Raw genomic sequence first — 14,509 nt, forward strand, 5'->3', positions numbered from 1 at the left:
CTGGAGCTGAGCATCTCCCGGGCTGCGGGCGCTGCCAGCGCTGCCGCCCGCCCCAGCCCAGCGCCGGGCGCACTGCGGAGGGACGGGACGGGACGGGACGGGGAGGTGCGGGGGTCCCCCCGCTGCCCCCCGCAGCCATGGGCCTCACCGGGATCGGCATAACTTTCCTGACACTGCCCCTCGTCGTGCGAGCGGCCGCGGGAGGTGAGCTGCGCCCGGGGCGGCGGGGCCGGGGATCCTGCGGGTGGAGCCGACGGGGGCGCGGGTCTGGGGGGGCTTGGGGGGCGCCGCTTATTCCGTTCCCTTCCCGTCTGTCCAGGGGTGATGAGGGCTGAGGGGTTGGCAACAGGGGCTGGGGGACCTGGTCTGTCCCAGGAGCCCTCTCCTGTCCTCCCACCACTCCCTCCCCGCTGCTGCACGGCCCTGGGCGCCGCCGGGCTCGGGAGGGCTCAGCCCGCCTGAGGCTGTCTGTGCTGGCAGGAGGTGCTGGGGCCAGGGACAGCGGGGTCTTGGGCGTCAGCCCATCCACCCCACAGACCTGCACCACCGGGAAACACCGGCGAGGACCAAAGCTCTGAGCGAGGGGCGCTGCCGTCCCGGGCCGAGGCGCCGGGTGCTCACCGGCATCCGGGCCAGGCTGGGGGTGCCCAGCGCTACCTGGACGCTCGAGAGCTGCTGCGTGCAGGTCCGAGGATTTCCCAGGAATTCTGCTTACCCTGGCCCCCAAGCTCCCTGCTCCGGGGACCGTCGGAGTCCCGCCTGCACTGTCCCGCTCCCGGTTCTCCTCCGGGGCTGGCGTCTCCTGTACCGCTGTAGTGAGACTCGGGATGCAGTGCCGCAGGCGGGGGCCTTGAGCGGCACAGGTGGAGGCCGGCAGAGCTGCCTTTGTCCTGCTGGTCCGAGCGGCTGCGGCCGCTGAGGGCTCGGCTCGCCCGCAGCCGGCCCGCTGGCACTGCCCTCGGCCGTCAGCGGGGACCCTTCACGTGGGCTGGGCCCCGGCAGCACCGGGGTGTTCTGTGCCTCCTGCCAGGAGCACAACGGGGAGCTGAGGAGGGAAGGGGGGCACTCCCCAGCTCCCTCTGCAGAGCCGATGGCCCTGGGTGGATGCGCAGCCAGCAGAGCAGGAGCAGGGCGCCAGCTCTCTCGGCACCCCCTCGGTGTCCCTGCACCTGCTGCACCAGCACTCGGCATCGAGCCCGTGGTACCCACGGCCACCCGAGAGCTGGTGGGAGTTCGGCAGCTCTGGCTGAGCTGGCACTGAGCGACGGGACCGACCACCATCCCCACAGCGTGGGCTCGGGGCTGCCCACCCTCTCCTGCCGCTGCCAGCCCGGCCCTGGGGCGGCGGGGACACCGCGGGGGTGCGGCCGCTGCCCGGGCCCCACTGCCGGGGTGAGCGGTGACGGGCTGCCTCGGCTCCCGGGATGGGTGAGGGGGGATGGCCCCACTGGAGCTGGGGAAGGAGCGCAGTGAGCAGCGAGGTTTGGCTGCCTTGGAGCAGCGATACTGAGGGAGGTTTCCCTGTGAAGCGTCTGGGGGAGGCAGGGAGGGTGTGAAAACACTGGCGCCAAAAATAACAGTGATGAACATAAGTGTTGGTGGGACCCCGGGCTGCACTGGGGGATGTCCTCATTGCCGGGGGGCTGGGCACGGCCGAGGTGGGTTTGGGGAAGGGCGCCTGTCTCCATCACCTGCCCTGAGCTCTCCTTCCTCCTGCAGGGCAGTGGTGTTACGACTCACAGGACCCCCGATGCGGTGAGTGGTGCCAAGTGTGGGTGTGTTGGGGCTGGGCAGGGCTCAGACCCTCGTGTGTCCCCACAGTGCCCAGCTGGGAGCACCTTGGGCGGCATCAGCAAGGCCCAGTGGGGAGGGTGTCATGGAAAAGGGCAAAGTCCCCCGTGTGACACAAACGTGGGAATGGTTACAGGAGCTTCACTTTCAGAGGTGTTGCTGTAGAGACTTGACAAACACCTGAGCCCCTTGGAGCAAGTCAGCCCCACCCCTCACCTCAGCCAGGTCCAGGTGCTCCTGGGGCAGCGCCAGCTTCCCCGCTTCCACCTGAAACAAATTAAGTCCATGTTTTAAAATACTCTGTTAGAAACCCAGTGCAGTGCAGTGAGCAAGGCGGACTGGGGATCCAGGGTTCCTACTGAGGAGGGTTCCTTTGAGCAGGCAGCAGCACTGCCTGGATGGGGAAGGAAGCATGGCCGGGGGCACTTCGTCTCAAAACATACAAATACAAATTACAAATAGCTTGTAAGAGGTTAATTAAAGATCATCAAGCATTTAATCAGCTGTTACGGCCCAACTGTTTTATAGCTCTTGGGTTTACATGCCCCGTGGCTTGCGAGTGTGGATTGCTGGGCTCCGCTCATCCCTGTCGGAGCGGGGCTTGGTCTTACCTGGGTTAACGCTGCCGGGCTGGCAGTGAGGACAGGTTTTGGCAGGGCAGAGGGGCCGGTGGGAAGCGGCTGGAGCAGCGTGGAGCCGGCTGTGTGCCCGCAGCAGAGCCGTGTGGAATGGCCCCTTATTGGAGGCACCTGGAAGTCTGTGGGGCCACTCACAGGCCAGGAACCTGGTGGGATGGTGGCACGGCCAGGCTGCAGCTCCCTGGGCTTCCAGGCAAAAAGGAGAACATAAAGGGTAAGGGCTGAGCCCAGGGGGGCAGGAGGTGGGATACAGCCACAAGTGTCTGTGGTTTTTTCCTGCCCAAGAGGAAGGGAAACGTCAGAGCTGAACCATGGGGAACTACTGGGGGAGCTTTTGTTGCAGGAAGAGATAATGCTGGGGCGATGGGGACAAGCCACATACGTGGCTTGGTTGTGTGGTCTGGCTCTGGTGGCAGCCATGGGGACCCTGCTCACAGCCCCCAGTCAGCTCCGTGGGTTTGCAGTGGGTCCGGTCGGCTGCCAGCACTGCCGTGTCCTCACCCAGCTCCTGCCATGGTGACCCTGGCCCCAGGAGCTGCTGATGGGCATCGTGTGGGCACTCTGGAACCTGTGTAGGATTTGCCCCAGGATGAGTTGTGTGGCCAGGTTGCGCTGTCACCTGTCACAGCTGGACAGAACCAGTGTGTGTAGGTTAAACATGTTAAAACCTGCGCCCTTCACCAGCGTTAATGTGGACGCTGCTGCCAGGCTAAATATAGCCCTCGGCCCCTCGAGGAAATCCTGCTGAATTATGGATGAGGCTGCAATGAGCCCCTGCTCATCAATTGGAAGGAAACTTAGCCGGGCAGGAGAGCAGTTCCCATGGGATGCAAGAGAGCACGGCCGGGCTGGCAGGGACCGCAGAGCTGGTTGGGGACACAGCCACCCGCGGCCTTGCGTCCCCGTCTGGGGGCAGCGGTGGTTCGGTGGCTGCCCGCGGTGCCCCTGCTCCTCCTCTGCAGGGCCCAGCCACTGGAAGGAGCTGAAAGCCACATGCGGTGGCGACAAGCAGTCCCCTGTGAACATCGACAGGCGCCGGCTGCAGCGGGACCGTGGCCTCGGGGACATCCTCTTCGAGGGTTATGACCAGGCTCCCCCCGGCAAGTGGAGGCTGACAAACAACGGGCACACAGGTGCGTGCTGAAGCTGGGCACCTTCCCCTGCCCCAATTCCCCAGTCACCATCCTGACCGGGGCTTGGCTCTGGTGCCACTCCCAGGTGCTGCAGGATCCCAGGCAGATCAATGCTAGTGCTGGGATGAAGCCGGGGCAGAAGGAGCTGTGTCAGGGCTCTTCCCCATCCTAAGCCTCCCCTCACCCCGTCCTGCTGCCCTTGCAGTGATGCTGAGCCTGGCGGGTGAGTCGGCCTCTGAGCACATCAGCATCAGCGGCGGGGGCCTCCCCGGCAGGTACCGTGCGATCCAGCTCCACTTCCACTGGGGCAGCCTGGCCGGGAATGGTTCCGAGCACACCCTGGACGGGCGCCAGCTCCCCATGGAGGTACGTGAGAAAAAGCCCCCATCACGTTCTGGGTCGCCCAAGCCCTTGGTGTGGTGGGAAGGGGTGATGCTGGGGCACCCCAAGGCTGTCAATCAGCAGGTGACTGGGCTCTGCGGCTCTGCACTGGTGGGTTCAGCCGTGCTCCTGCACAGGCACCTGGGAGGTGAAAAAGCAGCTGACTCGAGGCGTTTCTTCACCGTGCATGGCCCAAGCTGCTTCATCCGAGGCACTCAGTGGGGCTTGGGGGGCTCTGTGCCCTGCTGGGACCATGCACTGAGCTAGTGAATGCAAGTGAGAGCAAGCAGCAGCGTGCTCCGCCAAGCATATTGGGATACTTCTGGATGAAAGAGGCTCTGCGCCGCTAAAATATTCATTATCTGCCAGAGGAAAGCAGAATTTATGTTCTGTGTCTGGAGAGCACCCTGGGACCGCTAGCCCCCTTTTGTACACCCTTCAAAGGATGCTTGCTTCGTTGGGGTGCTTTGATCCTCAGAGCACCCACCCCACGGAAGTGCCAATAGGATCAGAAGAGCTTTACTGGGAGAGGTTGACTCAGAGTCTGGCCATCCCAAGCTGGCTGGAAGGTTCCACAGCAGAATGTCCTGCTGCCAGGGTGTTGGCTGGGGGCAGTTGTGCACGCCTGGCTCCTCTGTGCTTTTCTAGATGCACATCGTCCACATGAATGCCAAGTATCAGACACTGGCAGAGGCCAAGGGGAATCCCAATGGGCTGGCTGTCCTCGGCTTCTTCTTCCAGGTGGGTCTGCAGGGGCCCCCTAGAAGCTGGGTGCTGGTGGTGCAGCCAGATGAGCGTTGTACGGCCGTTCTGAGGGAGTGGGAAGGGGCAGGAAGGTTGGGGAACCCAGTGACTGTGCAAGAGAGGGCCGGCTTCCCTGGAACCCTTCCCTGCTGCTCTGCAACCGTGTGAGGCAGGGCTGGTCCTGCCTGCGGCTGCCTGGCAGGACAGGGTGACCCAGCTCTGCCCTGCTCAGGCTCTGCCTGACTTCAACCACTTATTCTCCCCATACACAGGTCTCTGAAACCACTAACACCAACTACAATACCATCGTGGCAGGGCTGAGGAATGTCTCCCACGCCGGTGAGTCGCCCCCTCGTCAGGGCAGGGCAGGAAAGGAAAGGAGAGACTCTGCTGTGGGAGGGCAGGGATGCACCCCAGCGGGTTGGGTGGGGGAACCTGCCAGGCTCTGGGTTCATCTGCTGAGGGGAAAGCGATGGGGGTGGCAGGGGACAGACTGAGTGCCCCTGTCTCGCCCCACAGGGGACTCTGTGGATTTGGCCTCCACCTTCCGCCTGAGCACGCTGCTGCCACGCGCCGCCCGGCTCTCCGGCTACTACCGCTACCGGGGCTCCCTCACCACCCCCGACTGCAGCGAGGCCGTGGTCTGGACTGTCTTCGAGGAGCCGGTGGAGATTGGCCGGGAGCAGGTACTGGCATGTGCAGCCCCACGTGCCAGCACCCGAAAGGCCGGGTCCCCAGGGTGACCTCTCTCCTGGTCCTTCCTGACCCTTGAGCAAGAGCACAGGGAAAGTCGTCTCTACAATAATGCTCCTGGCAACTTGGCAATTAATTAGTTTTATGAAGGTTAAGTAATGGATATGTGGCCACCTGCCAGTGGGGAGAAATCCCATCCATACTGCTCTCCTGCCCAGCCTTGGCATGCAGAAAGAGAAATGGGAGTGAATCCATTGAAGCTCAGTAGAGGCTCCGAGGGGATGGATGGTGGAGGGAAGGAAGGAAAGAATTGTCTGCTGCTCAAGCATCTTAGTAAATGTGTTTTCTTAAGAGAGCCATGGGCCAGCCACTCTCTATTTGTTCACTGTTGGCACCAAAACACAATTAGCTCTTTTAAACCTCAAGACCTGTCCCTTGTGAGGACCCGCCTCTGTGCTTACCTACAGATCTGGCTTCAGGAGAGCCGTGGGGGGTGATGGAAGGGCACCCGCTGGTGTGGGGCCATGCCATGGGCCCCGTGCCACTGGCACTGGGGCAGTGTGGGGCGGGCTGACAGTGGGCAGGGGTTCGGGGTGCCTGGCACTGCGGCTGCCCACCCTCCCTCTCTCCCTGCACAGCTGAAGGCGTTCGTCAGCACCCTCCACTTCCCACTCGAGGGATCCACGCTCCTAAAAATGATCAACAACTTCCGCCCGCCGCAGCCCCTCCGCAGCCGGAGGATCTTTGCCTCCCGGGGGGCCACAGCCGGCAGTGGGTCCCTGCACGGGGGCCAGCACCAGCTCCTCTCACCCCTGCTCCTCCTGGCCCTGCTCAACCTCTTCCTGCCAGCCCCCTAGGGTCCGGCCCTGCTGCAGGGGAGATGGAGGTGATGCATTTGCTCGTGGGAAACAGTGAAAACAAAGCACGTTGAGACCTTGGCTGGGCAAAGATTTTGTGAACTTGCATCTCTGCAGAGGTGAATCTCTGCAAACCTGGAGCTGCCCTGGAATGTTTCTGTAGATGGGCAGTGGGAGCTGCTGGCAGGGGCATGCTGTATTGACTGGAATAAAGCCAAGGCCCTCGTCAGTGGGTTGCTGCCTCTTTTTTGCTGGCTGTGTCCCTCTGCCATCGAGGGCACTGTCAGGTCATGGGGAGGGAGCTGGGGGTGGTGTCTGGGTGGCATTCGGGGATACCCCCTGCGTGCTGGGGCAGACAGGCAGGACAGAGCCGAACCCAGGCCCTGGCTCAGGATCCACGCAGTGCTGCTCTGTCGCTTTGCCCGGGGCTGGGGCTGGCTGTTGGGGGGATGGGGGTCCTTGTGCAGGACACAGGGATCTTTCCACGGAGCTCATTTTGTGCTGGCAGGAATAACTGCAGCTGTCGGGGCAGGGCTGTGTGAGCGGGGTGGTTCATAATTAATGTGCTGGAGCTCCAGGCATGTTCCCACCTTGTCCTGAATTACGGGTGAGGAGCACGGGCCATTATCTGGGAGAAAAGCGGGGCAGGCTGAAGTTTTTCATCATTTCTGCAGGGAATCACCGCCAGGGCCGGGCTCCAGCCCCCTGCACCACCGGCTCCTGAGCATCCCCGTGTGCGAGGCCGCCGGGGTGAGGCCGTCGCTGCGAGAGGCTCTCCGTGGGTGGAGGGGCCCCATCGCAGACCCCTCGATGCCCACGCCAGGGGGATGTGGCTCTGTGACCCCCCCCGAGCTCGGGGCTGGAACCCCGGGACACGGGGACACTGCGGACACGCGGGGGCGCCGCGGGAACGCGCACGGAGAGGGGCCCGCAGCGGCCTGGCCGCCGCCAGGGGGCGCCCTCCGCCTGGCCCCGCCACCGCCACCTGTGCCCCGTGTGCCTGTCCCCATCCCTGACACCGCCACCTGTGCCCCGTGTGCCTGTCCCCATCCCTGACACTGCCACCTGTGACCCGTGTGCCTGTCCCCATCCCTGACACTGCCACCTCTGCCCCGTGTGCCTGTCCCCGTCCCTGACACTGCCACCTGTGCCCCGCGTGCCTGTCCCCATCCTTGACACCGCCGCCTGTGCCCCGTGTGCCTGTCCCCATCCCTGACACTGCCACTTCTGTCCCGTGTGCCTGTCCCCATCCCTGACACCGCCGCCTGTGACCCGTGTGCCTGTCCCCATCCCTGACACTGCCACCTCTGCCCCGTGTGCCTGTCCCCGTCCCTGACACCGCCACCTGTGCCCCGTGTGCCTGTCCCCATCCCTGACACTGCCACCTCTGCCCCGTGTGCCTGTCCCCATCCCTGACACTGCCACCTCTGCCCCGTGTGCCTGTCCCCATCCCTGACACTGCCACCTGTGCCCCGCGTGCCTGTCCCCATCCTTGACACCGCCGCCTGTGCCCCGTGTGCCTGTGCCCATCCCTGACAATGCCACCTGTGCCCCGTGTGCCTGTCCCCATCCCTGACACTGCCACCTGTGCCCCGTGTTCCTGTCCCCATCCCTGACACCGCCACCTCTGCCCCGTGTGCCTGTCCCCATTCCTGCCACCGCCGCCTGTGACCCGTGTGCCTGTCCCCATCCCTGACACTGCCACCTCTGCCCCGCGTGCCTGTCCCCATCCCTGCCACCGCCACCTGTGACCCGTGTGCCTGTCCCCATCCCTGACACTGCCACCTGTGACCCGTGTGCCTGTCCCCATTCCTGCCACCGCCGCCTGTGACCCGTGTGCCTGTCCCCATCCCTGACACTGCCACCTCTGCCCCGTGTGCCTGTCCCCATCCCTGACACTGCCACCTCTGCCCCGTGTGCCTGTCCCCATCCCTGACACTGCCACCTCTGCCCCGTGTGCCTGTGCCCATCCCTGACACCGCCGCCTCTGCCCCGTGTGCCTGTCCCCATCCCTGACACTGCCACCTGTGCCCCGTGTGCCTGTCCCCATCCCTGACACTGCCACCTGCGCCCCGTGTGCCTGTCCCCATCCCTGACACTGCCACCTCTGCCCCGTGTGCCTGTCCCCATCCCTGACACTGCCACCTGTGCCCCGTGTGCCTGTGCCTCGTGTCCCTGTGTCCCTTGCTCTTGTGTCCCCGTCTCTGCCACTGCCACCTGTGTCATGTGTCTGTGTGCCTGTGTCCCTGTGTTCTGCCATCACCACCTGTGTCCTCCTGTCCCTGTTCCCCCTTTCCTTTGTGTCCTTAGGCCCCTGTCCTCCAAGTCCTGTGCCCCTATTCTTTTGTGACTCCCATTCACTTTTCCCCTCTGCCCCTGTTCCTTATGTTCTTGTCCTCTGTGTCCTCATGGCCCTGTGCCCCATGTTCTCCTGCTGCTGTCCTTTGGGTCTTCATACAACCCTTGTGCCTCCATAACCCTGGCCCCCATGTCCCCTGTGCCACTGGCTCCCATGGCCTCTTGGCACTGTCCCCCATGTCCGGATACCATTGTGCCCTGTGTCTTCATGTCCCTGGCCTCAGTGTTCCTATGCTCCCTCTGCCCAACCACCCCTTGCTGTGCCCTCTCTTCATCCCATGTCCCATCACGTTCCCTGCTGCGTTCCCTGCCCCTCCATGTTTCCATGTCCTCCATTCTGTCTGTTCCCTCATGTCCATCCATGTCCCACCATTTCCAGCTGCACTGCTCAGCTCCAGCCCCTTGTGCCCAAAGGCCACAGGGCAGCTGCCCTACGGACATACCCAGGCCAGCCCAGGGTGGGCCCAGCCCCAGGTGGGGGAGAACAGGGGCCCAGTTGGCCGTGGTGAGCCCCAAGAGGCTGCAGCCCCCCAGTCCACCCCAGTACCAGGCCAGGATGTGAGGGGCACCCAGGCAGTGGAACCAGGTACCAGCCCAGGGGGACCATGGAGGGCACAGGCTGTGCCCGCAAAGGCATCAGGGACCAAAATGTTGGGCAGTAGCTCTGGGAGCAGGCTCTCCACAGGGTGTCCATCACCTGGGGGACCTATCCTGGCTGGCTGTGCTGTCCCCAGCAGAGAACAGCAGTGGCACCAGGCAGGGCCCGGCAGGGCAGCAGAGACCCTCTGTACAGCTGGGCACCAAAACCACCCCAAAGGCTCAGCGCGCACTGGGCAGCCCTGCTGGGACCTGAAATCTGGGGAGGTGCTGTGCCTGTGCTGGGAATGCCGGGCTGCCTGGGAGAGAAGATGGCAATGCACCCCTCTCATGAGCCATTGCTGACCTGGCGCCAAACCCCAGCTTTTCCCGCTTTCACCCTGCCCGCGGCACGGCCGGGCAGCGGTGCTCGGGGTGCCACGTGCGGAACGTTTGTGCCAAGGCAGCGGAGCGTGGCAAGGCCAGGGCTATTCCTGGCTCCCAGCTGGTGTTTGGCCGAAGCGGGCTCTTGCTTTTGGCGGGCTCTTGGTTTTGGCGGGCTGTAATTTTAGCAAGGGCTATTTCCACGGGGCTGCGGTCGAAACAGCTGCCTGTGAGTGTGCCTGGCTCAGCTGGGGGCTGTGATGTGTATCAGCACCCCCTGCCCACAGCCAGCCCGGGGGGTCCGGCCAAAGAGCCCAAAACATGGCAGAACCTGATGGTTTTTCCCCACAGTGGCTGCAGAGGAAGGGGAAAGGGCTGTGGCTCTGGCGTGGGGCAGGCAGCATGTGCACAGCGTGGGGAGCTGTCGGTGAGGGTGTCGCTGCCTGGGGTAGGAACCCAGAACCCTTAGGGACGGAAAAGCTGTCCAAGATCACACTGACACTGCCAGCTCCAGCCGTGTCCCTGAACACCGCATCTGCAGGATGCAGGGTCCAGCCCTGGGGCGCTCCCAATGTTCTCCTCCTCTCTCCCTCACGCTGTCTGCTCTGCCCACCCTGGCTGTGGAGAGGGAAAAAGGCAAATTTGGATAAAAAGCCCTCCCTAACTGGGTGAGCCTAATTCTTCTGCTCCCTCCTGAGGGCCTGGTGAGGACGCCTGCAGCCACCCCCATCACACCCCTCAGCCACCACTGCCACCACCTTGTTGTCACCATGCCACCAACGTTCCCTACCTAGAAATTTCTTAACATTAAACTAAAAAGTCCCACCCAGGCAACCATAACAAAGTCTGCAATCCAGTGACCACGTTTCTCCAGACAGGGGGCACCAGCTCCGCGATCAAATCTTTCTCCATCAGCACCTGTTTACCTCAAATATGAGAGAAAACAAGGGTTTTTGCTGAGGCCCCAGACCAGGCTGAGGCTCTCCTGGGAATTACATGTTAGCACCACAATAAAATTGAAATAATAAATATTTTGAAGCAGCTGAAAGGTGTTTATTTTTGTGTCGGTTCAGCTTGTTTACAATCTGCTTACAAGCGCGGGCACTTATCTTTGGGGCTGTTTACTGGTCTCTCCCGCAGGCTCTGGTGTGGTTTCATACACATCTAAATAACCCCCAGCTAAGCGGGTACCTTCCTGCCAGCTGCGTGCCCTGGCAGTTGCTGTTTTGATACAGTTATGCAAATGATTGCTCTCACCTTCACAAATGGGCTTGAACGCTCAGGTTGTGTTTTCGACCACACCAGCCTGAAACATTGATTTAATTTCATTCAATTCTCTTTCAATTGCAGGGCAATAAAACTTGGTCTTGCGCTCTCATGATCTTCCACGCCGCCTCAAGAGCTTTCCCCCATCTCGGGGGCTGACGTCCCCCACAGGGTGGTGACACCCCAAGGTGGGAGCCCAGGGAGGCAGGGACACAGAGATGGCCACCAGCTCAGGGCTGAGCCGGCGTGGTGCTCACTTGCCTTCACACGTCAGCACCCGCTGGAGACAGTTTCGCTTCCTTTTTTGGGGCGCCCTTTTGAATTTCTGACTGGGGAGTGTAGTGGGTGAGGAGGTAAATTTAGCCAGGGGATGTCCCACCGCCGCACAGCTGCACAGCGGGGCGGCCTGGGGGAGGACGGGGCCCAGTGCTGGCGTGGCGCAATGTGGGCTCTGCTCAGCCTTTCCCCGAGTCCTTCCGAGAGCACGGCCATGTGAGCACAGGGTTATGTCAGGATGGGGTGCAGGAACAGGCAGCACCCTCCAGGTGCTCGGGGGCTGCACCCCCTGGCTCAGGCCCGGCAGAGGCCATGGGTGTCACCCGGTGTGGCACCAAAGCGAGGGGACTCGTGCCATCCTCCCGCTGCTGTCCCGGTGGGTCTGGCTCTGCCCCATTTTCCCCAGCCCGGGCTGGAGCTATTCTGGGACCCTGCTCTTGCTTTCGAGTTTCGGCCCTGCTGCCTCCAGGAACGCGGCTGTTTGCGCGCTGCAGCTGCGCTGGGGGCAGGCGGGACCCGTCCCCTCCTTTCCGGCTGTGCCACGCCACCCGTGGCTCTCCAGCCGAGGTTTCATCAGCTCCAGGTGCGCTCTCTCGGCTCCTGCCACGTCTCCAGAAAGAGAGACCCCACCTCCTCCTGATATGAGACATCAGGGCTTGCTTGGCCTGGGGAAATCACCCAGTGATGTACAATTAAAAAAAAGCAGGTCAGGGCAGCTTTTTGGGGCACAAATGTGGCCAGAGGTGGTCGTCATGGAGGGGACCCAGGGAGGGTTTGGGGACCAGGGCAGAGCTTTGTGCTTGAGGTTTGCGGCAGTGGTTTGGGAGCGAGGGTTGCAAGAGCTCCTATGGTCCTGTTCCTTTACCTACATTCCCGTATCCCTCACTCTCTTCTCAGCTGTGGGGCCCCTCCAAGCCCAAGGTGTCCAAACCCCCAGGCTTTATCAAATGGCCCCCAAAAGCCTTGTTAAGCCCTCATCTGGGAGCCTCAGCCTGGGAGAGCAGCTCTCACCAAGCTCCAACCCTTCATGGGATCTACTGCTTCCCTTTGCAGCTAATTAAAGCCTTCCTGAAGCATCTCATTTACTAAATTAGATCCCCCTCATTTTAAAATTACTGGCAAGCTGGGAAAATGAGAAAATAAATGACTGTTAAAATTGCAGTGCAGGAGCCGGCAGAGTGAGAGAGGAGCTGCAGCTGGGGGGGGGAGGGAGGTTTCGGTTCTGCTCAGCACATTTGCTCACCAGACACCCCCAGCGAGGCTGGTGCGGATCCAGATTGCTCTTCCCAGGCACTGCTTCCCTCCCTGCCAGGGGATGGATCAGGCCCTGCATCCCTCTGTGATTCTCAGCCGAGGCTCTCTGGCCCTGTTGAAGGCTTGTTAAGGGTAAAACTCTGGCTGGGAGTTTGCCAAGTTGCAGGCAGCGGGGGAGGATGGGAGCCCTGGAGAGGCCGGGGCCACTTGATCTATAATTAATCAGGCTTTTTTTTCTTGACAGTTCTTGCTTATGGAAAAGATTTAGCAAAATCTTTTAATCAATAATTAGTGAGGTTTCCTGCCCCCTGAGTCAGAGATATGCCTGTGCTCTGCCCACACAGACCTGAGCTGAAGCAAGACCCCAGCTCGTGCCCCAAACTGAGTCCATGGAAGCTGGGACCAGTGTCCTGTGACTAAGGAATGGGCTTTACTCTCGAGATGTCGAGATGAATCTCAGGACATGGGGAAAGCATTGCCCTGCCACCCTCCTCCAGTGCCCCTCCCCAGAAATATGGCATTTCTCAGGGTAAAACCTGGCAGCACAGCTGGGATGGGGGTCCCTGTCATTCACTGCAGCCTCAGCCACTGCTAAGGTGATCCAAGAACTGCTGGAATTGGGAATTATTGAGGCTTGATCTTTGCAGCAGAAAAGAAGTGAGCTTCCTTCCTGGCAGCAGGTCTCAGTCATTGGGGCATTTGTGGCTGGCAGAGCCTCAGGCAGCAGCTCTCCTGGCAGCACCACAGGGCTGGGGGTGGAATGCCAAAGGCAGGGCTTGTCAGGAAATAACCTTGCTTGAGCAAGGAAGGGGATCAGTGGCAGTGTAGAGGAGCTTTTGCCATCTCTGGGCTCACATTCCCCAGCAGTGAGCTGCAGTGGGTGGGTGCATGCATGGATGTGGCTGTGCTGCAGGGCTCCTCACCTTCAGGACCAGCTGCCATAACCCAGGAGCCCCCCAGGAGCCAGCCCTGCACCTCTGCTGCAGTGGGCATTCTCTGCTCAGGAGACTGTGTTAAAGAAGCTTAACTTGAAACACAGTGGGACAAATCTCTCCATCATCTGCCCTTCCTTCTTTTCCCTGGCTCCGATGCAGGCTGAGCATTCTGCTGCTGGCTCCTTCCTTGAGGCTAGCAGCAGCCCAGGGCTCTGGTCTGCCTATGGGTTTGCTCTGTAGCGATGGGATTTGGGATTTCCTGGGAAAGCCATGAGCCTGTCACCCCACACATGGAAAGGGACATTGTGACTGACCCCCTGAGCTGAGTGATGGGAGGGGGCTTTGCCCCATGCCTGGGGCTGTTCTGTGCCAAGGCCTCCTCTGCCCAGCTGAGGAGGAGGATAAACGCAGGATTAAAGCAAATGAAGTTGTTTTGGAGCACGAGGTGCCTTTTGGCAGCTCAGGTCGGGTCAGTGCCTGCCGCCAACTCTCTGACAAAAAGCAGGAGGGAAGGGGCACTGTGCTCTCATATCCATACAGGCTGGGGCACGAGGGAATTGACAGTCCTGCTGCAAAGGATTTGAGGCAATCCATGGATAATGACCTGGCAAAGTGCACCTTCAGCCCAAAAAGCCAGACATATCCCAGCGAGGGCAGTGGTTTGAGAGAGGGGATTCTCCCCCTCTACTTTGCTCTGGTGAGGCCCTACCTGCAGTGCTGTGTCCAGCTCTGGATCCCACAACACAAAAAGGACATGGACCTGCTTGGGTTAGCCTAAGGGAGGCCACAAAGATCTCAGAGCACTGGAGCACCTCTGCTCTGGGGAAAAGTTGGGAGCTTGTGGCTGTTCAGCCTGAGGAAGAGAAGGCTCTGACAAGACCTTATAGCAGCCTTTCAGTACCTGAAGGGGGCTTATAGGAAAGATGAAGACAGACTTTCTAGCAGGCCCTGATGCAACAGGACAAGAGATAATACTTCTTAACTAAAGAAGGGTCAATTTAAGCTAGATAAAATTAAGATTTTTTTTTACTGTGAGAGTGGCGAGGTATTGAAACAGGTGGCTGCGGGAAGCTGTGGATTTCCCATCCCTGGAAAGATTCAAAGCCAGGCTGAAAGGGGCTCTGAGCAACCTAATCTCATATATGTCCCTGAGCATTCCAGAGAGCTTGGGGTGGATGACTTTTAAAGGTCCCTTCCAACCCAACCCATTCTAGGATTCTGTG

The 14,509-nt window shown here is 61.1% G+C and overlaps 1 protein-coding gene across 3 annotated transcripts; it reads left to right on the top strand.

The window, feature by feature from the left end:
- LOC120760517 (carbonic anhydrase 15-like) lies at window positions 1-6,466 on the top strand. Of its 3 annotated transcripts, none has more exons than XM_040080921.2 (8): window positions 1-204; window positions 1,720-1,755; window positions 3,392-3,562; window positions 3,768-3,928; window positions 4,592-4,684; window positions 4,960-5,026; window positions 5,207-5,373; window positions 6,019-6,466. In XM_040080921.2, the coding sequence occupies exons 1-8, from the start codon at window positions 138-140 to the stop codon at window positions 6,235-6,237; spliced, it is 981 nt and encodes a 326-aa protein (XP_039936855.1). In that variant the 5' UTR covers window positions 1-137; the 3' UTR covers window positions 6,238-6,466. The 3 variants fall into 3 exon arrangements, with proteins under 3 accessions (XP_039936855.1, XP_039936856.1, XP_039936854.1); XM_040080922.2 differs by having other exon boundaries at window positions 3,462-3,562; XM_040080920.2 differs by lacking the exons at window positions 1-204; window positions 1,720-1,755 and adding an exon at window positions 1,765-2,643.
- The last annotated feature ends 8,043 nt before the right edge of the window (window positions 6,467-14,509 follow it).

Source organism: Hirundo rustica, chromosome 17 (genome assembly GCF_015227805.2).
Source record: "Hirundo rustica isolate bHirRus1 chromosome 17, bHirRus1.pri.v3, whole genome shotgun sequence".
NCBI classification, from domain to species: Eukaryota; Metazoa; Chordata; class Aves; order Passeriformes; family Hirundinidae; genus Hirundo; species Hirundo rustica.

Excerpts from the sequence above, each read along its gene's own strand:
- LOC120760517 (XM_040080920.2), top strand. The coding sequence starts at position 2,520 with ATGGCCCCTTATTGGAGGCACCTGGAAGTCTGTGGGGCCACTCACAGG. Across the intron at positions 3,563-3,767 it reads GACAAACAACGGGCACACAG|TGATGCTGAGCCTGGCGGGT; the intron begins GTGCGTGCTGAA and ends CTGCCCTTGCAG. Across the intron at positions 4,685-4,959 it reads TCCTCGGCTTCTTCTTCCAG|GTCTCTGAAACCACTAACAC; the intron begins GTGGGTCTGCAG and ends CCCCATACACAG.